The sequence below is a fragment of the Passer montanus genome, unplaced genomic scaffold (genome assembly GCF_014805655.1).
Source record: "Passer montanus isolate IOZ18808 unplaced genomic scaffold, ASM1480565v1 scaffold115, whole genome shotgun sequence".
Classification (NCBI taxonomy): Eukaryota; Metazoa; Chordata; class Aves; order Passeriformes; family Passeridae; genus Passer; species Passer montanus.
This window is the reverse complement of record NW_024358167.1, coordinates 133,651-160,015: the sequence shown is the minus strand read 5'-3', so window position 1 is coordinate 160,015 and position 26,365 is coordinate 133,651. Positions and strand designations below refer to the sequence as shown.

The 26,365-nt window shown below is 41.2% G+C and overlaps 1 protein-coding gene across 4 annotated transcripts in view; it reads right to left on the bottom strand.

The window, feature by feature from the left end:
- STAG1 (stromal antigen 1) overlaps window positions 1-26,365 on the bottom strand; it is a 149,031-nt gene that overhangs the window by 22,852 nt on the left and 99,814 nt on the right. For all 4 annotated transcript variants that reach the window (XM_039696878.1, XM_039696881.1, XM_039696879.1 and 1 more), the window contains exons 11-22: window positions 25,476-25,574; window positions 20,635-20,714; window positions 18,779-18,886; window positions 16,427-16,541; window positions 14,206-14,323; window positions 13,011-13,114; window positions 10,110-10,202; window positions 9,896-9,985; window positions 9,512-9,715; window positions 8,222-8,292; window positions 3,365-3,452; window positions 1,963-2,043 (exon numbers count right to left, since the gene is read on the bottom strand). In XM_039696878.1, coding sequence (XP_039552812.1) covers window positions 1,963-2,043; window positions 3,365-3,452; window positions 8,222-8,292; window positions 9,512-9,715; window positions 9,896-9,985; window positions 10,110-10,202; window positions 13,011-13,114; window positions 14,206-14,323; window positions 16,427-16,541; window positions 18,779-18,886; window positions 20,635-20,714; window positions 25,476-25,574 — 1,251 coding nt within the window. The remainder of the gene's footprint in view (window positions 1-1,962; window positions 2,044-3,364; window positions 3,453-8,221; window positions 8,293-9,511; window positions 9,716-9,895; window positions 9,986-10,109; window positions 10,203-13,010; window positions 13,115-14,205; window positions 14,324-16,426; window positions 16,542-18,778; window positions 18,887-20,634; window positions 20,715-25,475; window positions 25,575-26,365) is intronic.

Sequence of the window (26,365 nt, the reverse complement as noted above, 5' to 3'; positions counted from 1 at the left end):
CTCTTAAAAAAAAAAAATAAATTGTGTTTTGTTCACCAATTGATCTATATCGTCCCCATTTTCAGAGCCTTCCCAGATGACTGATAAAAATGACCCTTTTTTTATGAGAGAACAGATGTCTGCCAGAATGCATCAGAAACTATTCCATTGTGCAAGGATTGCTCACCTACAATTTTTCTTTAATATAAGGATCAGTTTTGAGCAATTGAATATGAGTTACATATTCAGCCTGGAGAAACAAGAGCTCTTTGTGTGTACCTTGGGGAGGGGATTTCAGTAACCTGTGACCAGCTGAAGGGCCAGTTTGGAATTTGTAGGTGTTCATTAACATTACAGGAGTGCCCAATTCTGGTCCTGTATTCTGTAGAGCTGATGGTTATCCTGGAGCTGTGTGGCACTGCCTGTAGGTCAGCACAATTATGTGCTGTTAAGAAATCAATGAGCTGACTTGATCCTAATTAGATTTAAACCACAAGAGTTGAGCTTTTCCCTGCCACACACATGGAGGCTCCAGCCCAAAACAGCTGGATCAGGTTGGGAGCCATGATCCAGAGCATGCCCAACTGTGTAATATGAGGAATTCCCCACACAGCAATTAATGTCCCCTGGCTTGGCCATCATGCCCAGGACAGCTCCCAAACAAGGGCAGGTGTCTCAGGCAGAGCTGTGTTTTGGAAGCCACTTGAACACCAGACAAAAAATAACTTCATTCCAAAATGACTCTGTTGCCAGTGTATACCTATGGCTGTCAAGTATGACTTCACCACAGAATCAATGCAAGATACAAAAATTACCAAGCAATTCTGAACTGTAGCCAAAGAATTCTCTTTGAAGGAAACCTTACCAGAATTCCCCATCCCATCTGACAGCTATCCCTGCACCACCTGTGCTACACTGCAGCAATTTATTGTATTTTGTTTAAAAAAAATGGAGAAATGCAGTGATGGGTGATGAGAATTTCCCAAACACTCCTTTGTGTCTGGGCACTTGGCCCCAGGGCAGGCAGGACAGGGCTGCTGGAGGCCTCAGCACACCCAGCACCCCAGAGCAGGTGGGGAAGACTGGAAGGTGTTGCAGGCAGTGCCCAGGTGCTCTGAGCACTGGGTTCCACAGGGCACCAGCAGCCCATGCATGCTAATGAGAAAGAGGGTGAGAGGGGGAAATGGGAACAAAAGCCAGAATAAGGGATAACAACTATTCCTTTCTTCTAATAGCTATTTTTAAATGCTAATGTCAGTATTTAAAACAACTCAGAGAATTTACTATGCATTTTTATCACTTTTCTATGCATAAAATGCTTATTTGAGTAGCACTTCAATATAACATCTTTATCTTTTCGATGCTGATGGAGAAGTACTTATTATCACTTCAGTTTTCATATAATTTTAATTTGATGTATTACTTTTGCAAAAGCTCTGAAAAAACAGGATGCTGGCCTCTGACTGAGAAAAGAGCTAAGGAAAGGTCCTGGAAAAGTCACATGTCACCTTGTCCTGACCATACTTTGTGTGCATTTGCTTTTTATTAGCAATTGTTACTGCCAGGGCCCTGCCACTTCTATTGCAACATAAAGGGTGAATTAGAAAAGTAATAAAGCAACTACACATCAAGATTAGGCTATCTGTGGTCTACAGATCAACAGTATTGCTCACAACTGTTCATGTCAACATTCCTTATCAGCCATGCAAACTGCAGCACTCACTATAAAGAGTGTTAATTATCCTCAGCAATAAAAATATAATAATCAGCTGCTATAAAATCCTGATAAAAACTATTTACATTGCTTAGACATATGCATAAATAGATCCTGAAACACAGAACAAATCTGAACATCAACATTTTATATGTTATAAATGACAACAAACGATGGCAAGAATAGAAGTTAGAAAGAAATCAGGTGTAACACCTTTCTAGGTAAGTTGTGTTCTGCCAGTAAAATCTGTTTGATCAAAGCCCACTTACTTTGGAAGGGGAGCCCTCAGTGATTTTCACCAGCTGCCAGAGAATAGAGTAGTGGGAACACTGCAGTGCCTGGACAACAATCTGTAACACAAGAACACACAGAATCTCAGCATGCTGCTAACAGCAGGCACAGCAGGAAGTGTATGGAAAATCTATCATGCATTTTGTGGTGAAAATAGAGGAACAGCTCTTAGCACTTTTTATTTTCAAGGGTATCAAGTTTTCCCTTGGTTGGTTTGATACAATGAGAAATCAGCCAAAAGATTTTTTACTGGAGGCAAAAAAATACTATGTAAATCTAGGAAACACCAGAAAACTGCACTGGGGTACAGAGAGGGCACCATAGCATGACAGAAGTACAACCAACACCTGCATCTCTCAGGTCAAAAGCACCTGTTGAAATATCTCTATACCTGGATTCACTATTAAACAGCATGGAAATCTGTTCCACTGGCAGATGAACATGTAGCCCATTTGCTAAAAAAAAGGAGAAAATACAACTTGTCCCATGGAGAAGACCAGGGTCATATCCCTGGTGCCCAGAAAAGCATCCACGGTGTCTCCTGAACAGCTCAAACCCAGAGGAGGTGCTACCACTGCCAAACTCCTCAGGGTGGCCTGCAGTAAGAAATACTGAACAGAGCTCAGATTTCAGGACCCTTCCCCTAAAATCTTATGGAAGCATTTGGAGAGCCACACACTGACAGACCCAGAAACTGATGATGGCTGGCAGCTGCATGGACAGGCTTTATCTGCCAGCCCTGTCTCTCCAGGCAGCACAACTCCAGCATGAAACAGCAACTGCAGAGAGGACTTTCACACACTGTGTGGCAATGCCTCCTCCTCTTAGGGCTCTTCCTACAAAACTCTTGTTCAGAATTTCATAAGAATTTCTTTTTTCTAAATGAAACTGAGTTAGAATTAACAACTGGCTTCTAATTGAAACCAAATCAAAACTTAACATGTTTAAATGCTGAAGTAGGAATTCTGCAGTTTAAACAGGAACGATGGGAGAATATGAGATGGTTCCTGTGCTCATCCATGAGAAACAAAAACTAAATTCTGAGGGAACAAAGTCCAAGATGTGTTCACTAAAAGAACTCCACTAGGATGTTCTAGTTTCCTGGTTTTCATAAGCTTTCATCTTACCTTCCATACACAATAATAATTTGTGATAATTCTAATTGCAGCCAAGGCTTACAATGTTGAGTTTCAGTGTAAACATCAGGATTGATGCACTGCTTTTCAGAGTCAGGAACATCAGCTATTCCCAACTTTACAGAAGAGAAAGGTGAGGGAAGGAGCTCAAAAATCACACATGGAACTTTTAAATTTCTGTACAAGCAGACTCTTCAGAACCTCAGACACCCCAGTGATGCAGTGCAGGTGCTGTTAAGGGTACCTGTTCTGGCATAGCTCCGTGTTCAATTCCAGTTCTCAGCAATCTGTAGCAGTTACTGAACAGATCCCATTTGGTCAGATCATGAGCACTGCAACGAGAGGAAATCAAGAGGAATTAATTCTGTTCCTCAAAACCCCCAGCCCAGAGAGCTTTGGTGGTTTCCACAGCTGACCAAGCAGCTGCACAGAATCTCACTCCATGCTAAAAGCACACGTCAGGCTTTCTGATAATCCAGGAAAAATGTTTTACTACACAGGATTTTTTCAGGGAGGAGATAAGCTCTCTCCACACCATACACCTATAAAGGCTACTTAAGCATAGCTGCTGCTTCCCTCTCTAAGTTATCTTTCCTCTTTTGGAAACATTGAAAGAACTCCAGAAAACCCTTCCCTGGCATTGCAGCAGGAACTGCAGCCAAGCTCTATCAATATCTACCGAATAAAAATGGCTTTAAGCAAAGCGAAGTTGTATAGTTTTCTACTGTCTCATTCGAAAAAAAAAAAACACATTACCACTACATATTAAATACCCTTAATGTATGAAGTGAGACAATATGATAACACATGGGCATGAGATAGAGACGGTGGCTGCCATCCTACTGTTCCACATTTCAGTCCCACCAATCTGATTTCATCAGTGAGAGGAATACAAATGACATTAGGGACAAATACTCTGTAAGGCTGTAGCCTTACAGACCTCAACAGCTCATGAAAAGGCTTTTTAATAGAGATGTGAGAAATACAGAAGAAACTGAAAAACATCAGGTTCCCTGAAAGACAAAAATACTCTCTCAGTAAGTAAATTTAAGTTGAAAACATTTCTCTGCAGTGGAAATAAACTGACGTAATTTGAAACAGTTTGTAATATGTCTATAAAAGAGCAAGCCAACTCAGAATAATCAGAAACTTGCTGATTGAAATACTTACATACAAGAAGGGATTGAGACTGAATTGGGAGTCTCAGCTGGATGCAGCAGCCTCTTGTACCTGACTCCTCCCAGCACCTGGATCACCCAGCCAAGCTCACTCCTCCACCCCTGTGTCTGCCCTGGGTCAAACCATTAACTGCCCTGCCCAGCCAGAAGGAGTAACTCCCTAGTTCCAAAGGGGACAGAGGCTGAACTCGGGACTGGCAATGCCCAGCTCCTTTTGGATCCACCTCCCACACTGGAGCGTGCTAACCCTGCAAATGTCACTGGCAAGAGCTTCACAGAAAACAACCATCACAGTGCACTGTGCACCCCAGGGCTGCCCCATTAAAGCCAAGGTGCACCTTGACTTCCAGTTCAAATCCACAAAGAGAAGAATAGGAAAACTTAAAAAAAATTTGGAACTAAAAATGTAAAAAGTGTAAAAATATTTTGCGGACTTAGATGGTCTTTGAGGTACTGAAATAAAATGTTTCATAGATAAATTAGAGGCTGCCAGAGAGCTGCCTCTGACTGGAGATATTAAGCACAGAGATGCTGCTTCCATAAATCACAGGGTTGCCAGAAAGACAGAGTGGTACTTCCTTAATTACAGCACTGTAATTAAAGCTGTCAAGTCTCCTTGGTGTGCAGAGGCAGATACCTGCACAGATTACCCTACAGAGAATATGGAAGAAAATACTGTCTCATTCCTGCCTTTTCACTTCAGAAATTCCCCATCAGGCAGCCAGCACAGGGGCCATGTCCTCACAGCTGGCACACTCAGCTCCCTGCCCTCTGCCTTACAGCTGAGCTCAGGAAGGGCTCTTCAGCTTCCAGAGCTGAAAAATTCTATGTACAACTTACAGCCTTTCAATGGAAACCTTCTTAAAGCAGAGCCTCCACATTACAGTTAGGCATATTCTGGTACCTTTTTATCTCTTTTGAGCTACTTAGACATCAAAACCATAGTTATAAAGGCATCTTGGACACCACACAATTCTCCACAGAGATTCAGCAAGAAAATTCACACAACGCAGACTTTTCCCTTAGTTCCTTCCATGTCAGACTCTTCATGGATTTCAGAAAACAAGTTCCAGTATTTCATCCAAGGTTTCTTTTAATTCTTATGGACAGCCCTGTCTGCTGGGGCACATTTCTGCCAGACAAGAGGCAGGTGAAGTAAAGGGACCAGTTTCACAGTGTTTCTCAAAGTGTGGCAAAAAACAGCTTAGAAAAGTTAATTTTCCAAGAAGTGAACTTTCCACCCACCAAACTGCTTCACTCCTTCAAGATGCACAAAGAGAGGGAAGTTGTGCCTTGGGCTTTGAACAGCTGTGCTACTGATACAGTCTAATTTCTCTAATGAGGTTTCATTTAGCATCACTTCTACTTCTGGATATAACAAACTTCTGAGTAACTCAGTCTGACGGATGCACTGGTCAACTAGTGGAAAAAATGTTAAGCCAAGAGCTTCTCTAAGAGGAAGAGATGATGTGACCATCAACTCCCCCATCTAGGAAGTGTCCTGACTGATCACACTGACCCTGATACACACTGGTTTTATCTGAGAGTTATGACAGTGCCTGTGGGTTTGTGGAGTCAGTGTGGAGGTGGAAGGAAGCAAATGTTGTATCATATCTGAGGACTACTGGACAGTACCAGCAATGCTCCTGGTTTCTAAATGTGAAACAGAGTCCTCCATGCAAGGCAGAGCCAACAGGCACAGCCAGGGGAACAGAGGTGATGCTTGGGATGTGTCTTGCATCGGATTTACTGAAGAAGTAAATAGAAGATGCTGAGATTTTGCAGCATACAAAATGCTACAGCACTGATGTGGCACGTGTGAAAGTTCAACTCAATTACAATGGAATCAATTAAAAAATTGCCTCCATGTACTTAAATGGTCTGAGTATCTGTGAGATTCTGGCAAATAATACCCCAAGTGGATACTCCAGGAGGCCTACTCAGAAGATTTCAGGAGAATTTATTATTGTATTCTGAAAATGTGGAAGGCATCTTTTCAGTGATGAGTTTAATTTGTATTGATACATGATTTCCTTATTTTGATGGATCAAAAAGTCTGCTGTGAGCCTTTGCTGTCATGGCCCTCTCAGAAAGAGGATTACTCAGGCTTGGGGAATGCCAGTACAGAAGCCTTTTGGTCTGGAAGACTTTTCTCCTAATGCCTTACCATGTATTTTCCACCTTGCTTTTTCTTGAAGTATGAAGCAGCAGAAATTACCAAGGGGAAAAAAAATCATGGAGAAAGTACATTGGAGTTTCTCTCACTGGAAGAAGACAGGACTTGTTTCTTCCCAAAGCCCCAGCAACCAGTGCCCATTTAGGAGATCTGATTTAGTTTCTTTTGACTCCCAGGTGCCAACAGCCAATGACAGAGTCAAACCACAGCCACTGTGCTTTGAGACAGAACACCACGTGCATTTGGAATTGCAGATCCTCTCTCACATTAAAGGTTCAGCAGAAATTCTGGCTCATGTGGTGTAATTGTTTCCTATCACAGAGAGATCACATCACATGTAATGAAGGATCTCATGACTTCTTCATGCAAGCAGATATTAGGAATTCCTATTGAACTACAGTAGTAAATAACTAACCAGATATTAGGAATTCCTATTGAACTACAGCTGAGGAATCATACAGCTGAGGAATGATACATCAGCTGTTCTGCAGCTCTTCAGCTCGGATCCTTTGCTCTTTCCTGGCTTTTTGAAGGTGAAAGTAGATGTCCCTGACTCAGATTTGTATGTTATTCTACAAGACTTCTTTATGGTGTGAATTAACTCTAGAGACCTGGAACCCTGAAGGAAAAAATATATATGAGAGCCACTCAGGAAAGCCTTAAGATTTTGCTTCTCTCCTGGATGTGAAGCACAGCTTTTCCCAGTTCCCCTCAGGAAAGGCAGCCATGGCTCCAGTGGGTTACCAGGGAGACTGCAAACCTTATTTGAACAAGTGTCAGCCTGGTGCACTATGGAAATTAGTAACAATTTAATGATCTTTGTGGGATTCTCCTTGAATGGCAACAAAGAGTAGAGATTGCAGAACCATTTCAGAGAGTGATCCAATGCAGGATTCAGGAAAAGTGAAGTATAAGCACAGAGAGAGAAATTAAATCACAAAGTTGTAAAATACCAAGCTGTATGAAAGAGTTGGCAGAAGGAAGGTCCTCTCCCACATTGTGATAAAGAAATGATTTGTGGCTCTCTGCCACCTGCACATGAAGCTTTCTCTCATGCTGACAGGAGCAAATGTTTCCTGCAGTTAGAGGGAAGATGAGGCCTTTGTGCTGTGCTCCAGAATTCACAGTTCCAGTGAAGTTCTCCAGGTTGCTCTGCACATGCTGAGGATGCCTGCAGGTCTGAGAGCAGCAGGAACCTCAAAAGCTGATTTGTGCCTGGTGAGGGAGATTCTGCACAATCCACACAGGGAAATTTGGCCAACATTCAACTGCAGGAAGAAAATGCATCTCCCAGGCTTTCACCATAAACTATTAATTATTATTATTGCTACTACTAATTAATTCTATAATTTTGAGGAGAAGTAGCTCAAAGGCACTGAGAAACAGCTTCCTGTAGGCTCCCTAAGCTGATGCCCAAAGCACAGGTTTGTGGCAGAGAAGTGTCCCTGGTGCCCTGACTGTGCCATGCAGGGGAGCAGGACCTGCAGTAATTCACTCAGGGGTGTAAGAGCACTGGATGCAAGGGAGGGGGTGCCATGTGCAAATCCCATCTGCAAAGGTCATGGCATGAACTGAGCAAGGACCCAGATCAGCCCAGACACTACTGACAAACAGCACCAGTCACTCCTCCATCTCCACTTCAGATGTCAGGCCACGTGTTTTCTCATTTCCCCACACCCAACACTGCTGAGGCTCACTGAAAGGACAAAATTAACATCACAGATTTGTGAGAGAAGACATCACCTACTTGTGAAAAGATGTTAACCTCTTCAGTGTGGAGAGCACATTGTATATGTCATCATCATCAGCTTCTTCTCCCTGCAAAGGAAAGGCAGCCCATGAGGAGAGCCCAGCAATTCAGCCCAGTACATTACTGCACAGGCAGCAGCAGCTTCTTAGGGGTTCACACTGATATCAAAACTGTCTCCAAAATTTCTAGTGACTTCTATGTACATTCCATAATATTTAAGTAGCCACTGCACAGCACTAAAACCCAAGCAAGATCATCTGACAATATTCAGCATTATCACTGTGTTAATATCCAAACCTCTATCCTTTAGCTACAGAAATAATTCCCAAGACCAAAATCTGAGTTCTGTCTTTTTTTATAAAAAGGACTGAGCCACCAGCTTTAATTACTAGCTGATGAACATGCTACAACACAATTTTAGAATTTTCTGTAAACTAAACAGCAAATTTCCTTAGTGAATCAAGTGAAAATAAGGTATTTCCAACCCTAATTTTTACAGCAATTTTCTAAAATAAGAAACCCACTTGTAACAATTCTTCTTCTCCATCTCACTTTGATAATTTCTTTTCCATCTAAAAGCCTAACAATTAAAACATCTTCCTGCCTTCAGATGCAATTGTCAATCAATGTTTCTCCCATTATCAGCCCAGATACTTGCTTAGGCACCAGTATGCAATTTTTAAAATTTAAAATGTCTTTAAAATGATGAAACAGACTTATTAAAATAAATGATTCCAACAAATATCACTTTAAAAACAGTAACACAAGGACTGTAATTTTAAATCCTTGCTACTGCTGTTCTCATTCTTCCAGGTTTCAGACCTGTATCTTTTACTCTTTCCAGGGCTCTTTTAATATACCATTAAACATATTTTCTTAAATCCTCTCTTTCATTCAAAACATAATCCAATCTTGATTTTGCTGCCTACATATGCATCTGGGACTATGGGAATCACTAAAAACATTAATGTAAATACAATTTCCTCTGCATTTTTCATCATCTTTCACCCATTTGTCTACTTAATTCCTCATGTGGACTGTTTTAGTATTCAACTACATTTTCGGAAGCAGGATTTTCCCATAGTCTTGTTTTACACCATCAATTATGTGAAGGCTTAATAGCTACTGTAAGGTATTTTCCACAGGAAGAAGTGGCTCCAAATAATTATGAAATAGCTGCTGCTGCACTGCATCTTCAGATGAATCATTCCATGGCTTGCTAAGAATGTTTTTCTGTAGCCTATCCTACCATATTTTAGACAGTTCAAAAATTTTAAGAAAACCAACCTCCTGCAGTAGATCCTCGACAGAATGGTTGAATCGATCCACAAATTCGTCAATAAGCTGGCTGTGGGCTATGTCAACTCTGTTCTGGATGGTGTATTCCTCACTGCAGAGGATGCTGTAGGTTTTGCTGCAGGCTTCCAGAACATCTGACTCCACATGCTTTTCCACAACAAACTTAATCTGCTTCAGTAAGGCATCCAGATGCTGCAGAGCAGAGAAGAACTTCAGCTTTTCCCTCAATGGGACAATGACACTGAGCAAGGCCACTGCCAGAACACCCAACCAAGGCTGCACTGCTCACGTGCCAAAGGAAGGCACAGCACTGTGGGGCTGAACAGGGGTCACACCTGAGAGCAGCCACACTGCCTGCCCAAGGCACGATACCTTTTCCATTCTGCCCGTGCTGTAGATTTCCAGGTCAAAGTACTGAGGGATTTGCAGGAGGTTTGCAACCTTCTCGGCGTCAGCAGAATACTGGAACATCATGGCAACAAAACAAACAACAGGGAAGTAAAAATGAACTCCTGCACTACAGAATGAGAAAGTTTAAAGACAGCTGTAAAGCCCAGTGAAAGATTTATTTTGTTGAAAACTGTACCTTTGATAGCAGCATGGGAAGTGCAATAATGAAATGCTCAGTCAATTTATTTCTGTCATCTATCTGAGTTTTTCTTTCTTTTGCTGTCAAGACCTGGAAGTGATCAAACATAACTACAGTAAATACATTTTCTGCATATAGCATTCATTAACTTTTCTAAACAAACAAAAACCCATGCAAGTGTATTTTTTAATAAATCAAACAAGGAGGGAATAAAAAACTCAAAACACATTTGGGCTGAAGAGTGATTAAAGAGGGAGGACTGTGTGTCCTAAGCAGCTGTGATTGAAAAGGAAAACACCATTATCACCCAGCATGACATTGTCTCCACACACCATCTTTTTAGGACTGAAATTCAAATATAACCCCAGTCAGTGGAATTTTTGCTATTGCTTCCAAGTGTACTGAACTCTGGCTTTCACACATTAAACCAAGCATTAATGTAAGACCTCAGGGCAAACTGAAGTATAATTAAGAAAACCAAAACCAAACCACACTGTAGCAATGATTTTCATTAGCAGATTCATGGCCTCCTCTCTAAATGGAATGGAATTCTCCCTGTGAGAGTGAAAATGTACATCCAAGTTCACAGTGAGGTACTGCAGCACTAATGCTGGCAGAACAAAACCCCCTTGAACAGTGACCAGAGAGACAATAATCAAACCAGAACGCTTCATCAAAGCTTAGATCTGGCTTCCTGGCTTCAGGAAAGAAAAGAATACTTTTGAGAACAAATACTGATAATAAAATACTCAAGTTAGCTAATGATTCACATACAGCCAACCAGCCAGACTGCACAATAAGGGTTACAAGCTAAAGAAAGAGGAGAAACTATCTCACAAGAAGGTGAGTGCTCAATTAGAAATCTGTTCCCATTTCAACTCAGAGAAGAATCATGGTGTGAATCATGAGACAGGATGAATCTCCAGGGATAAGGCAGAGATCCCTGCAGTTACCATCCCACAAGTCATGGTCTAACTGAAAAGAAGCAAAAGCCAAGTGTCACTTCTGCATGGCTCTGCAAAGGAGGAGGAGCAGCTGGACACAAGGCAGGTGCTTGGATGCCAGGCACTGTGCCAGCAGGAACCCAAACCAGCTGTGGAAGTGGGGGGGGGATGGATCAGTGACCAGGACAAGACACCCTTGCACAGTGCAAGGTGCAGAGGTGGCTCCAGGGCAGCCTCAGCCCCTGCACACCCACCAGGCAACATCAGCAAGCTCAGAGCAGTGCAAACCCAGGTCAGAATCCCAACCCTGACAGCCCAGCTGTGTTCTGGGGACCAAACAGAGCTGTTCCCTGGCACTGGGAATTGATCTGTGTCCCCAGCATGACTTCCAGGCCCTTCTGATCCTCCTTCAGAAGGTGAAATTTGTTTTACTAATCTGTTTTCTTTAGCTCCAAGTGCAGACATTGAAAACTTAAGACTAAGCAATTTGCTGAACTTCAGTGAATTGAGCTGTAGATCTCTTGGGAAAGAGAAAATACCTGGAAAATTAATACTGACATAATTTGGTTCTCCAAACACAAAATACCACATGATTTTTTTTTTTTTAATTTAAAGGTCACTTTGACTGCTAGAAAGGTTTGCAGCTTGAGACAAAAAAAAGTTGTGCTTACAATACAGTTTTTGTAACAAAAGATAAGACATGCTTGTGTAAATTTCAGTAAGTGCTTTCATGGATTCCCTCCTTAACCCTGAAATGTTTTATTAAATTAGGAATTCCTAAGAACACGCTTTATAAATTAAAGTACATAAATCATGTTCAAACTGATGGTTTCTTGGAGCTTTTCCTTGGATGCTGTTTCTGGACATGAGACTAATCTGCTTTGGCACATAAAAAAATAAGAAGTAAAGTATCTGAATTTTTTTAGCAATAGAGAATGCCAAGACTCTCCAGATTTCATCTTTATTAATCTGTGGCTTTAACAAACTAGTTATGATTATTTAGAATGGATGCTAAAAGAAGAACCATACATTCACGTGGGTTTATTCCATTTTCATCTATCCTAAATAAGATGGGGACTACCAAAAATCAAGTGAATGTGTTTAAGAAGCTGAGACTGCTTTGGAACATGGATGCTGTATTTATGGAAAATACAGCTGAAAGCCTGTTATTACCCTGACCCTGCGACTTAGAATCAAGTGTTTAAAACTGCATGTCCAGCTTTAGGAATGGCCTTCCACTGGTGCTCAAACAGTCCCTATAAAATAAACTTTTAAGGAGGCAATTTGGCCAGAATGTAAAATTCTGGAAATTTTCGGGCACTCAGTGGAAGAGGCCTAAGAGGATGGATGCCTAAAAGCACAGACACATTCAGAATGGTCCCAGTCCCACCCCTCCTGCTCAAAGCAGAGCCAGCCCAGGGGACACACTGGGAGGATCAGGGCTGTGTCCAGTCAGGTCTCAAAAACGACCAAGCACGGAAAGGGCACCAACTCTCAGTACCTCTTCCAGTGCTTAAACACCCTCATGATGAAGATCCTTTGACTTTTCTGTAATTTTTATGTTCATATTAGCAGCACATACATTTTTATGGAAGACAGTCGTAGTCTGCTCTGCTCTTACACTTTCCATTCTAGTCTAGGTTTAACATTAGGGGCTGATGATGTCGATACATTACAAATATAAGGCAGGGATATGATAAAAAGAACATTCAAAAATATAACAAAAAATACTTTTATGCTGAAAATTTATACTGCTTAACTTGCCCATGCAAACCCCCATCAAACAAAGAAAAAACCAAACGTGTCCAGAAACGGAATTTCTAATATTTTTCTCAGAAGTGTTCAGACGAAACAGCAAACACCAATTAAAAAACTCCACTGCAGGAGCGTCCAAAGCGGTGTTACAAACATGTCCCGTGCTCTGGCGGCAGGCAGGAGCTGCAGCCCCACTCACCCTCTTGCCGGTGCCCCTGCCCACGGGGGGGTGTGCCTCGGCAGCCTGGCGGATGGTGCACACCATCAGCTCGATCAGCGCGCTCTCCTGCCGGTCCGACATCGCTGCGGGGACAACAGGGCGTCACTGCGGGAGGCAGCGCCACGGACACAGCGGGACAGCAGGGGAGCACGGGGCAGCACACAACACCACACACAAGCTACACTGTCACATGAACCAGGCTTTCCCGCCGCCTCTTTATCTGCCATTCACATCCTCTCAAAATGGACATGGCAGAAGTGAAAGCAGCCCAGAGAAATGTAGGCTGGGGAAAAGGATCAATGAAGGGGAATATAAGGAAGAGCTACAAAATAAGGGAGAGTCACAGAGGAAAAACAGTGACAGACAACTCACTGTCGCTTCCTCATAAATTCTCTGCTCTTTGGCAAGTGCTTCTGCTCACGTTTGGAGGATCAAACCCCACTAGGCTAAACAGAATCAATTTCCTAACAAAATTACCCTATAAATACCCTCACTGTAGCAGGTGCATACAAAAATTCCAGCCATTGAAGCATGGACATGATGAGCACACCTTGCCAGGAACATTGATTTTTCAAACACCTAAGCCCTGTGAAGGTCCCTGAAGCAGGAGAATCCTGAGGAACTATAAATGATCTTGAATGACACTCACTAACCTCAGGACACTTTGCTCCCAGCCTCCCTGGGTACTTTGTGCACCCAGGTCTATTATCAGCAAAAGGAAATCTGAAACTAATGGTGAAAGAATCCCCTTTGTTTTTACTCTTGAGAATTCACTGTGTTCACATTGCCTGGAAAAGCCCCATATTAACTAGCATCACCTGAAGTGCTTGTTTATTCAAAATTGTATTAGCTATTTAATTTATTGAAATAGTTATTTAAACATTCAGACAAAATGAAGTTAAGACTTGAGTAAACTCCCTTTAATATTAGGGAACCACAGTGCAGCACACTTGATTAAAAGAAACCCTCCAGAGCACAAATAAAAAGAAAACTAGAGTACAAATTGCTGCTTTTGAAGGAAAGCACATTAAAAATAGATTAATCCAAAATCTTCAAATATGCTTTCCAAACAAACCATAACATAAAAAGATGTTTCACTATGGGTAGCAGAGGTATTTAAGGAATAATTAGCAATACTATGCAATATCACGGAAGCACAGGGTTAAGCCAATACCTTCTTCTCCTTGGACTGGCTCCTCCAAGAGCAATTCTGTCATACATTCCCAGTCTTTCAGCAGTTCTTGAGAGCTCTCCCACAAGCTGTCCACCAAATAGGCTGCATGTTCATGCAACTAGAAAATCCAAAGCAATCATCAGTACAGCTCTTGTATAAGCACCAGTTCTTCAACTGTTATAATCATGTGGCCACAGAGAGTGTCCTGGGCACGTATCTTGTGTTAGTTGGAAAAAACATTCAGTTTGAAACTAATTCAGGAAGGTTTTCTCCCAAATGAATGACAACAGCACAATGGGGTTATGTTTTAACAGAAACAAAGTAAGCAAACTGAGCTTCTTTTGCACAAAGCGCCTGTTTGGGAAAAATCTCTCCCAGCTTTTGACCCAGAAGCAGTAAACTTACCTTCCCTCACTTTCTCACTGCATTAGAAAAAGTAGAGATGGTGAGGCATGAGATTTGAACAAGCAGTTGGTTTTCATACATGCTGCTATGTGCTCAGAAAAAAAAAAGGAGCAAAAATCCTGGTGATTTCAGGGGTTACAGATTTAACACTAACTTCAACTGCAAAAAATGTTTTCATGTGAATTAACACAACTGTTGTAAAGTGAGAAAAATAATCCATAGGCTTCTGCTGTTTTCTAAACTTATCTTCAACTACTTCCAACAAGCACAACACCCAACTTGTGCTTGCCAGGGACTGACTCCTTAGCTGGAAAACAGCCCTGAGCACAGAGAAGGAGGTGACAGTACATTCCCCTCCTCTGTTTCTGACAGTTTTGGGCAAAATGTCACGGAGTTACTGCTGCTGGGCAAAGTTCACTCCCTTGAATGCAGCCCAGACTGCAGAGTTAACTCATCCCACCCACATGCAAACTCCCAATTCTCCAACTCTTTACTAAAATTGGAGTCAGGATATTCTACTTGGCTCCTAACAACTCTCAAAAACAACAATAGCAAAAACTGGCCCTGAGAGAGAAGTGACCCTCAGGGAGCAGCATGGGAGGCACTTTGCTGATCTTGGCTTTGGCAGTGGAGCACAGTTTCTTTTCTCCTCAGAAGGACAGACAAGGTCAGAGCTCAGTAACTCATCACACTCACATCTAAGGGATGTTTTACACTGTAAAACACAATGAACTTTACAATCTAAGCTTTGAAGAAGCTGGAACTAAAAATCCCTTCAGGTGTCAGATTGAAGGCCCACACAGGTAGTGACATTTCATCCAGATTAATTTGTAGGATTATGAGGTGTTTCTAAAAACCAGTAACACTGTACCAAAATTTTGTCCGTCCTTCTCAACAACTCTTCATTCTCACAGTCAAGTCTCTTGTTCAAGGCTTCATAACAATTAAAATAACCAATTTTAAGTAATAGCTTTACTTTTGCTTTTTACCCAAAATATATTATGCTCCCTTCTCTAGAGAAACATTTCTGTCATTCCTTTCTTTCAATCTGCTTATTATCAAATCAAATTAATAATTTTGACCCTTTCCCCCTCTATCTTAAGAACATCCTGTACCTGACAGTATCTTCTCAAATTTTCCTCCCTCCACTGCCATTCCCCATCTCTATTAGTGCTACTACATGTACCACACAATTTCCCATAGATGCTGTCTCTATAAATCATAGACACAATCCCACCCTGGGTGTGTTCATCAAACACTTCATGTCACCACATCTATGCTTGTTTTCTTCATCCTCCAATGTTTCCAAGATGCATCTGCATAAAGCCCTGAGAGACCTCATCTCATCTCATCTCACAGCTGACTCTGCTCTGAGCTAAGGACCCTCAGGTCCTTCCCACTCTGAGTTCATCTATGATTCTAATAAGAATTGGAGATATTATGCAATTTTTGTCCCATCCTGATTCAAATTATTTTACTCCACAAAGAATAACTCCAGAGGTATTCTCCTTGCATGGTTATGTAAGCAAAGAACCATTTCCATTTGTGTGCAGCAATGCACCCTGGCAGCCACCACAGCAGAGCAATGCAGTGTGAGTACAGTGGGGACATGCACGAGTTAAATAAACCACAAAGATTTTCAGATCAATTTCCTTAATGGACAAGGAAATAGAGGGGCAGGGAAAAAGGCTTATGGTATTTCTGAAAATATAAAATAAAAAGGAAAAGAAAGACAATTTATTACTGTGTGTTGATAAATCACTATTTAAGTTCCAGGTTTTATAAAACATTTAAAGGTTAAAAATGACTTTTTTACCTCACTTTCAAGAAAGAAAAGAACCAACATTCTAATAAGGTTTCCATTTGGGCTATTTCGCCCCCTTCTCTTTGCTAGAGCCTCTTCAGCTTGGGGATCATGTCTGCTGAACAGCCTGAAAATAAGCAGAAGGAGCTCATGGCTATCACAACAATTCTCATTTCTGCAAGAAGATGATCAGAATTCATTCTGGATATAGTAAATTTGTTCATAAAACAGTGCAAGTATCTCAAGCTATTTCTTTCAAGGGAAAGAGGCCACAACCTCTGCCTGTCTGCAGAGATGAATTTGTCTTCAGTCCTTGAGCTCACAAGGCTGGAAGAATTTCACACAGGAAAAAGGTCTCCAAAACCGTCTTACACTGAAGGTTTTACACAGTTTTAAATATTTGCATCACTTGTACAGTTTTGCATTTATAACTTATTCAGTCTTGCAGTGGAGGCAGCACCTGCTGCACCCGTGCACTGGGAGCTAAGGTTGTATCACTTTGGCTGGGACATGGTAAAAACAAACCTGGCATCCATCAAACAGCCAACCTCAGGTACCAGGAGCAGCATCAAAGATACAACCAGCTCCTACTCATTATTTTGGGTTTTACAGGTAAGTGAAACACTCTGCACTGAGTTCCCTGATGCATGGCCCATCCCAAACTCCTCTCAATGCTCAAATTTTCCAAGAGACCTCAGATGTGTATTTATTGTTACAGCAATGTCTGTTTAACTTCGAGAAGTTTGAAAGCTGTTCCCGGCTTTTACAGTGAAATCACAAAGCAGATTAACACATGAAACACAGAATTCTGATTTCATTGCTGTAATTCACTGAAGAGAAGGACAAGTTACACACAAATGTTATATTTTAGTTAAAAACATTACCTTGTCCCCCCTGCTTATCATAACAGATAAGCAATGAGCATTTCTGCAGGTGCTGAGGTATCTTACAATCTGCACCTCAGGGTTGAGCCAGTATTTGGGATCCTTTATATCCTCTGTACTATTTGCTTTCCTTTGCTAACCACGGAGTCTGATGATTATCACAGAGAAAGTGATAGTGAAATGTATTAAATTAGGTGCACCTCAAATTCAGGTTAAATTCAGGCACCTCAAATGCCTGAAATAGATTCTAACTTATTTAACTGGAGATCTTCTTTGCAGAAACCAAGACAAAATTAGTTAAGAATAGGACAATCTTGTATCCATGCTGTTAGCCTTGAGACACATTTACAGAACACAGCTTAGTACCTTGTAAAAGAAGTCAAAATTAAGTTTTGTCTTTTTCCTAAGTGCACTAATGTGCAGGTATGTCTTATTTACCTTTGAGGCATTTTTCAAAAATATTCTGTCACATGTTGATTAATAAAGGAATTTTAGTGTGTATTTTTAATAAGAACCTAACCCTTTCCAGTAACTAGTACAATATCTTGTTGTTAATGGAAATCTGCACATATATTTCTTGAAACGGGTAGTGCTTGATCACAAAGCTGGAATTCCAAAAATCTACCAATGAAAGCTTACTTACAATATGGAGTTGTAAATCCTTAATAGACCATAGAAAATTAGAACACTGGCAAAGAAAAACAGATCTTTGTGTATTTTTTCCTACCTGTATCTTGGCATGAAAAAATTAGATAACCTGGGTTCTAATATAAATCGTCTATACATGTAATAAAAAACTCTAATGTCACAACCCATGAGGGGAGAAAGTCAAATTCCTGCTGAAAGATTTTTAACTGCAAACAATAAAAAGAAGAGTTTAACTCCTATGATGTGGCAATGCCCTGCTCCCAGTTACTGAGGCAGTGTGACTCACATCCATGGAAAAGCTGGCTCATGTCCTCTGGCATAGTGAGGACATGAAAGATGTAACCATAATGCAATATATTTTCAGGAGGAGACAGTGATTTTAGAAACAAATTTTATAGTTACTGCTACATAAAAACCTCCCAGGTTCACTACAGAGAAATAAACTGTCCTAAAACTTGCTAGAAATTATGACTGTTGATGTACCAGGTAGCTCACCCCAGACTACAAGCCCAGTATATGCATCTTACCACACCAGGAATTCAGCAAGTGCTGCAGGACTAAACCAACTTCAGAAGTTTGTGCAGTCTTTATATATTTAACCCTGAAGGAGTTGGAAAATATTATCTGAATTGCAGAGCAATTATAAATGTACATTCAGTTTCTTCAAGTTCTCAGATCTTGTTTAAACAAGAGAATAAAGTCTCTGGTTTAAATGAAATACCTGATTTGCTAAATTGGGATATTTCACTCCACTGCTTCTTTGCTTTTTGATGTTACCTCTCTAGGAAGCATTCACAAACTTGGTCTTATTCCAGGGCAACTGTTGACTTACTTTTTGTGGAGGAATTCCCCAGCTGCTACTGCCACAGGCCGGTGTGCTGAGTACACCAGGTGATAAACATTCTCACAGTCTTCATTGGACAGAGCCTCCTCGCTCCCACTGAAAGAGGCACAATGACACCTGAACCAGAGCAGAGGTTTCATCTCCATCCCCTCACCTCCCACAGCTCACCCAGGACAGCTACAAGGTTGGTTCACTTCCCACAAAATGCTACATAGTTGAACAAGCACCTCAAGGATCTTTGGTTCAACTTGAAAATACAGAGGTATTTAAAGGGCCTGTAGGACTGGAAGTTTCTCTGATTTCCTTCCCCCCATTTTATCAATATAGACATAAAACAGTATTACAAGATCAGAATCATTGTATACAAACCCTCCCCTGCTTATTCCTTAGACCATCACACAAATTTCCATTCACATACTGCAAGATGCCAAACATTCATCAAACATCATAAACTAAAAACCTGGAATCACAGAATCCTTTAGGTTGGGAAAGACTTCCATGCTCATTGAGTCCAACCATTAACCTGGGCCCTCTGTGTTCACCACTAATCCATGTCCCCACTTTTGAACACTTCCCTGGGCAGCCTGTCCCAGAATGTTAGCAAAAATGATATAGATACCAGCACTGTCACAATCTGGATATTATCTCCATCTTTGTTTAGTTGGCATCCATCAGAAACATTTATGTATCAGGACTCTAAATCATTTGGCTTCACACTAGACACCATTTTAATTGGTCACTCCCCATCAGGATTGTTCCAGACACCTTTCTGGAGTTCCTACCTGCCAGAATATTGCCCTGTGATCTTCAAGGTGACCCAGCCTCTTCTGGTGCTAAATGCATTTAGCATTGCCTGTGCTTTCAATGGGCAACCAAAAGGAAAACAGGAACAAACAAAAAAAGTGCACTGGGTAATTTTTGACCTTAAAACTTATTGTGTTCCCAAAAATTGTTAATAATACAGGGAAGACGTGCTCTACATGTAATTTCAGATCGTGTATTTGTTATATTTACTTTAAAATATAACAGTAGATGCAAGATTTCATATCTTGCTAACATTACAGTGCTAATCTCTTTAAAACAGAGTGACTCATAAATAAAAAGCTGAAGTCTAGACTTTGTTACTAAGGAAGGCTAGTGCAATCTTTTGTCCAAATTCTGCATGTCCAAAAACATTCTTCAAAGTGGAGCCAATGGATATAAAATATGAAGCAAAAATTCTGTGTATCTGCTTGTAAACTAGACATTCTTTCATACAGCTTTTAATAAATATATTATTATGTTTATGCCAAAGCCTGGCAGTGCCCCTCCAGGTGCACACTCACGAGGCTGCTGGGGACAGGCTGGTTCTACATCAGCATGTGGGAGGATGTGTGAGGTGATCCTTACCTCAGGGGACCCACTGCATCCCCACATGGAAAAGCCTGGAAGCAGGTGTCCTTCCACATGACTCTTTTCAGCTGTGTCAGGAAATCAATCAACTCTCCCTATTCTGGATCTGTGTTACTGCTGGAGTTACTCTAGCAAGTGTAACCCACAGCCACTCATTTTGGGAGGACAGTTCTGCCCTTGGCAAAAGGTAGAAATGCCCCTTGGTATTGTTAGACAATGGATGCACTAAGGGCTCCAAAACATCCACACATTCTTACACTTTGCCTCCTGCATTTCCATGAAATGAAATACCTAACCTTAGCTTCATGTCCCTATTATATGTTCAGTTCACCTTCATACTGAGTATAAAGTAGCACATTCACTTCAATACACAAGCAAAGCACTCAAGTCACTCAGATGGCAGTGGTTTAGGGAATTCTCCAAGGGGGTGCAGGGGCTGGAGCAGCACTCACTGGAGGATGAGCGTGACCAATCGAATGGCTTCCACAGCGACATCGTACTCCTTGTCCAGGGTCATGGACACAATGCGGTCCTGCAAGGCAACTGAGGTCAGTCACAGGCACAAACACAGCAAGGCCAGCACATGGAAAACACTGCAGGTTACAAAAGAAACACTTCTGGGGAGAAAGAGGTTTCAACTGCATGCTGACAATGAGCCCCTCAATATTACCCCACCTTTTAATGTATCCTTTAGCTGTGAGCTGTAACAAAAGGACAAGTGCTTCAACAATCCTTATCCTTGTGTGTTTGCCAGACAGGGAGGGAAGAGACTTGGGAGCTACAGCACTGTTCTGGCTTGGATCAATTTAACAGGTCTTTCCTGAAAAGTCACATACTTGGGTTGGACAACAGCAGAAAACCTGCCCCACTTCATTCCCCTGAAACCAAATAATTTCAGAGGAAGGAATGTTGCATATATGGAAACATGTGAAGAAAAATCACACCTGAATTCATGCATCTGCAGGTTGCCTGTAAAGTTGTGACCTTTTCCCTGTCTGTATCTCAAGGTTTGAAGCAAATCTCAAGAATTACACTACAGAGCTTCCCCAGAAAGTGGGGAATTCCATGGTTTGATTTTGCATTTTCTCATACTCTTTCTAATGGAGACAAGCACATCATTCTCCCATCAAATCTAACAATTTTCTAACTTCTAAGGACCCTGTAGCTATGAGAAGTCTTTTAAGGGTTTCTTTCTCCTTAGGTTCCATTTGCTTACTGGCAAAAATAGCTGTGATTGGTGTACGTTGTCCTTCCTATCTGGGGAGGATTTCCATCCAGCCATAAAAATGCAATATGTCTCAGTGCTCTTTGCTTGACTGAGCAAGTTACTGTAGAGAAATCAGGCCATCTGAAAATAAATCTTGATTTCTCTGGCTTAACCTGCTTCAGCAAAGAGTAGGTACTCTATGACATTTTAGGATATGAAAAAATAGAAATCAGGGACTGGAAAAGAAACAAAGGAAGTGTAAGGCAACACCAGTGAAAGCCACCAGAACAAACCAGAGCAAAATAAACGTTTTCACCTTTCTTCTCTACTATTTCATGCATTTAAGGGCTGAAAGGAAATATCAAGCAACTGATGTTTATTTCAATACAGAAATTTCAGATCAGTACTTAAAAAATGGATCATGGCTGTCTCAGTTGTTACTTCCCAACAAAACCAGGTCTGCAGAGACACTTCTTGTCACTGTGACTGAAGGGGCCTCTGTCAATCACTATTAAGCTCCTGAAGAATTTAATATATTTCATGTAGAGCTAAACAATTTTAAAGACTGTGAGAAGTCCATGAAGAGACCCAAAGAAACAAATTTCCACACAGGACACTCTGTTATAAACAAGACAAAAAAACTGCTGTCAACTTTTCCTAAGGTCCTGGCCAAGGAACAGCAATAACAGCACCATGAGAAAGAACAGCCAGAGATCCTGATCTTAAATGTCTCAGTAGAATTTCATGTATTCTTTCCGAGTTTTCTTACAGCCCAGGATACCTCAGGGAGGGAAACCCCTCTCCTGTACACAGAGCAGGAGGTGCCCTCTGAATCTGGAGTCCTTTGGGACTTTGAAACCAAACCAATGTGAGAAGGTTTCCTTATCCTACAAGACTGGTCCCCAAAAATATCAGGCTTAAAATAAACAGCATGGATGTGTCATTTTCTGCCATGGGGCCAGCACCTCTGTGTGGTGGCACCTGCCAGCCAGGTCCCAAGAGCCTTCCCAGCAAGACCCACATCTCCAGTGCCTCTGAAGGTGTAATTTCAGTGGCTGAGGAAGTTCCAACCCCTATCTGCTCTATCTGCCTTTACAGAGATTCCCTGTGCCATTGTACAGCCGCAGAACAGGGCACAGGCCTGGATTTTTAAGCTGAAATACTAATTCTGAGAGTCTCTGAAGATCAGTTTTCCATTCTGTGTTAGGCTGTGAACAAGGCAGACTGAAGAGCCAATCTCTACTTGTGCTCCCAGGCTGTGGAGACAGCACAGGGTGAGGGATGAGGGATCTGGCATTGCCTGCAGAGGAGTTAATTCACAGCTTTTCCATATGGGGTCAGTTAATGTCTGTATCAGACAGGACTTCTTGATGGAAAACAAAAGTCTTGTCTTCGATGGACAAACTTTTGTTTGATGGACAAAGCTTATTATCCAGCATATCACCTACTCTTAGAAACACAAATGCTAAAAAGAACAGGCATTTTTCTGTGAAAAAGGGAAAGGATCACATCCTTGTCACAGCTCTCTGGAAGAAGATGAAATATTAACACCCAGCACAAGGCACTCTGGATCAAATTAATTTGTTCTTTAAACAGCTAGAAGACCTCTAGAGAGATTTCTCTCAGTTTGAATGGATTGAACTGAACACCAGCTGAACTGTGCAGGTCGATTAAATTCTGATGAAGAAATATAAATAAGCAGCCATGGAACTGAAAATGGCAGTTAGGTCAATTACTTTTCAAAGAGGTGGTGGTAGAGTCTGTGGTGGCAAGACATTTAGCTAATGTATCAGAGATTCAAAAAGCATTAATTTGGAACTTTGCTCCATCCTGGTGCCAAAGGCCACATCCCTGACAGCACAGCTGTAAATCCAAGTGCAGGCATTTGGGCCATGCCAGCTTTTTGTTCTCTTGATGTGGCAGAAACTGAAAGTGATTAATCATTACGTTAAAGAAATCTGTTCTCTAGGCTCCCAGAGACTTTGAGCACACCTTTTCCTCTGTCTTATTTCATAATGATAGAGATTTCTGCAGTAAAACCAGCTTTTATGATGCAGAAGAAAGATTAATTCCTAGCAAGGCTCCCTTCCTTCTGAACCTCTTGGACAGACATGAAAATTCCTTGTACCATTCCAAGCCAAGAAGCAATGCACAAACTAACCTAGCTTCCTTTAAGAGAATTGTCTGTGCTGTGAAAAGCAGGATGTATTTAGAGGTTTCATGTCCCTGTAGTTTTCTGGAGTACATTACAGAGTAACTATTGCCCAAAGTGTCTCCATCTGTCCTGAAAGTTTTGCAGGTTCATGGGAGAGTTCAGTCTCAAAGCAGTCTTTTCCCTTACAAATTATGGGATCATGACAAAGAAGCATCCAGCACATTTTCTAGTAAAGAGAAGTAGATAAAAGCCCACGAGAGCTTTAGTGACAGTTTTTTAAAAAATGGAATTACAGAAGCAGCAAATATAAATAAATCTAAATCTGCACAGAGGGAACAGGAAAACTAGTAGAGTTGCAGGGTCCATTTTTCTGGTTGTCCTGTGAGGGTAAAGCAAAGCAGACTCATGGAGGCATTAGAGAATAACTTTGAGGTCTGATCCTCTTTAACAGGTTCTCTCCTATAAGAGAAAATTTTGTCTTTACTGCAACAGTGCCAGAAACTGGCTTTATAAAATTAGAATAATGCAGGCCCTTAAGTGGTGTCTTAAAATCATCAAGTTTTATCTCCTACCTTAGTCAACTATACTTAGTTAATTTCTGGTAGACATTTATTTAATCTGCCCTTTAAGACTGTTATCTTAAATGAAGAAGACTATTAATAAAGAGTCTGCTCTATTATATAATTATCATTTTGGAAAAAAAGCCTTCCTTAATATCTAGGCTTATTGCAGGTTAAGCATCTTTTTTCTGTATCCCAAGTGAATGTAGAAAAAGGCTGATTATCATGTTTTTATAAACTGTTTTCATAGAGGGAGAATCTACAGGGAGAAGTTTAAGTTTTGTGCACAGTATTTATAAATATTTAAATCTCCACTTTTCTAAACAGAATTTTTTATCAGCATTATAATAATGATCCAAGTAACTGTTTTCATACAGAGATAATCTACAGGGAGAAGTTTAAGTTTTGTGCACAGTATTTATAAATATTTAAATCTCCACTTTTCTAAACAGAATTTTTTATCAGCATTATAATAATGATTTAAGTTAAAATAAACCAGTCAGCTCTGTTTCTTTTCTAAACAAATTTTTTCATCAGCATTCTAATAAAGATTTAAATGAGATAAGTGAGTTTTTCCTTGGGGATAGCTTTTCCCACAGTAGTGTATTCTGCAGAACGCAAAAGCCATGGGGAGAGGGAGCAGCTGACATGGTGGCAGTGCCTGAACACTCCTCAGCAGGCATCCAAACAGGAGCAGGGACAGTGTTTCCACACCCATCTCTCCAGACTGTTCACTTGTACAATAAAACAGTCAGACCACAAAGTGACTTAACAGCCACATTCTTATCCAGATATTACACAAAAAGTTTGTGCTAATAAAACCCCCATGAAATATTCCCCCAGCACTTCTCTCCTGAAGGGCCCATCTGGCTCAAGGGGTTTGGAAGCACAATGTGAACTCCTGTTCTGCAGCAAGGCCAGTTCACTGTGTAGAGGACTGTGATGCACATCCAAGTGACTGTCCCTCCAAACACAAGCCAGTATTGAGCTAGAAAAGCTGTGTAACAAACAATCTTTCATTACAGGCTGCTACTTTCAGCTACATTTTAGATTGTGTTAGTATACATCCTTTAAAATCAATAAATCTAAAATTAAATAAGTACAGGCAGATTGAATAAGGACAATATATAAGCTATAAATAATACATACAGGCAAATAATCATCCTGGCTAAGTCTGACAAACCTTCCAACATAAACCCTGTGAAATGGATTTGGCTTAATTTCAGCATTCAGTAACACTTTCAGTAGTGCAGTTACAAGCCTTGTCACAAACTAATGAGTTTATTCTTAATAGACATGACTCAAAGACCACAACAGGATGATGACACTTTTACTTTCTGTCCTCCTTCCAAAAACTGTATTTCCTCTTACCTTGAATCTATTAGTGAACAGCTCCAGTTTGGGAAACAACTCTCTGTTGGTATACAGACTCTGAAGAGCTTTCAAACACTTCAACCTCACTTCACCTTGCTAAATAAAAAACATTGAGATTAGCTGTCAGAATACTTTAACCAAATGCACATGAATATTAAAAAACATAATACTGTAATTTGTTTAATGTACACTTAAAATTTTATGCAAATGACCAAAGCCAATTTGCAATTTACTAAAAACCAAAACCCACATGCAGTCACCTACACTGTTAAATTTCTTCCTATTTGCATACAGAAAGAATTAATGTGCCAGACTTATATGTCTGTTAGTGCTTCCCTTTCAAGTGACTCCACAAAAAGATAAAGAATGCAACATGAAATCCAACATAAGGATGTAGGATGTCCAGGTGGCTGGTGCAGGCAGTGTGGCTGTTTGTCTTCAGGAAGGAGCCCACAGGCCCATGGCTGAGAGCTCGTGTTACAATCAGTGCACAGGGCATGGGCTCAGCCACTGAGCTAGCTCTGAGGGCAGGGACACAGGGCACACACTGCATCTGTTATCCCCACAGGTTTTACATTCCATCTCTCACAGCAGGACAGCAGGCTGAAGGATGCAGAAGGTGTGAGAGATGCTCCAGTGGGAGCAGGCTGCTGCCACAGGAACAACACATCTGAGCCACAGCCCGAGGAGCTCGTGGGAAGAAGGGTGGCTCGTGTCCCTGTGCCTGAGCTGTGCTGGTGGCAGCAGCTCATTCCCAGCTGCTGGGGACTGCTTTAGTCTGGGGGGCTGCAGCAGGAAATGTGGGGATCACAGGAGCCTGTGGATCAAGGCTTGTGTCCTGCAGGAACACTGCTGATGAAGAGAGGGACTGGATCCCCTGTGCTGCA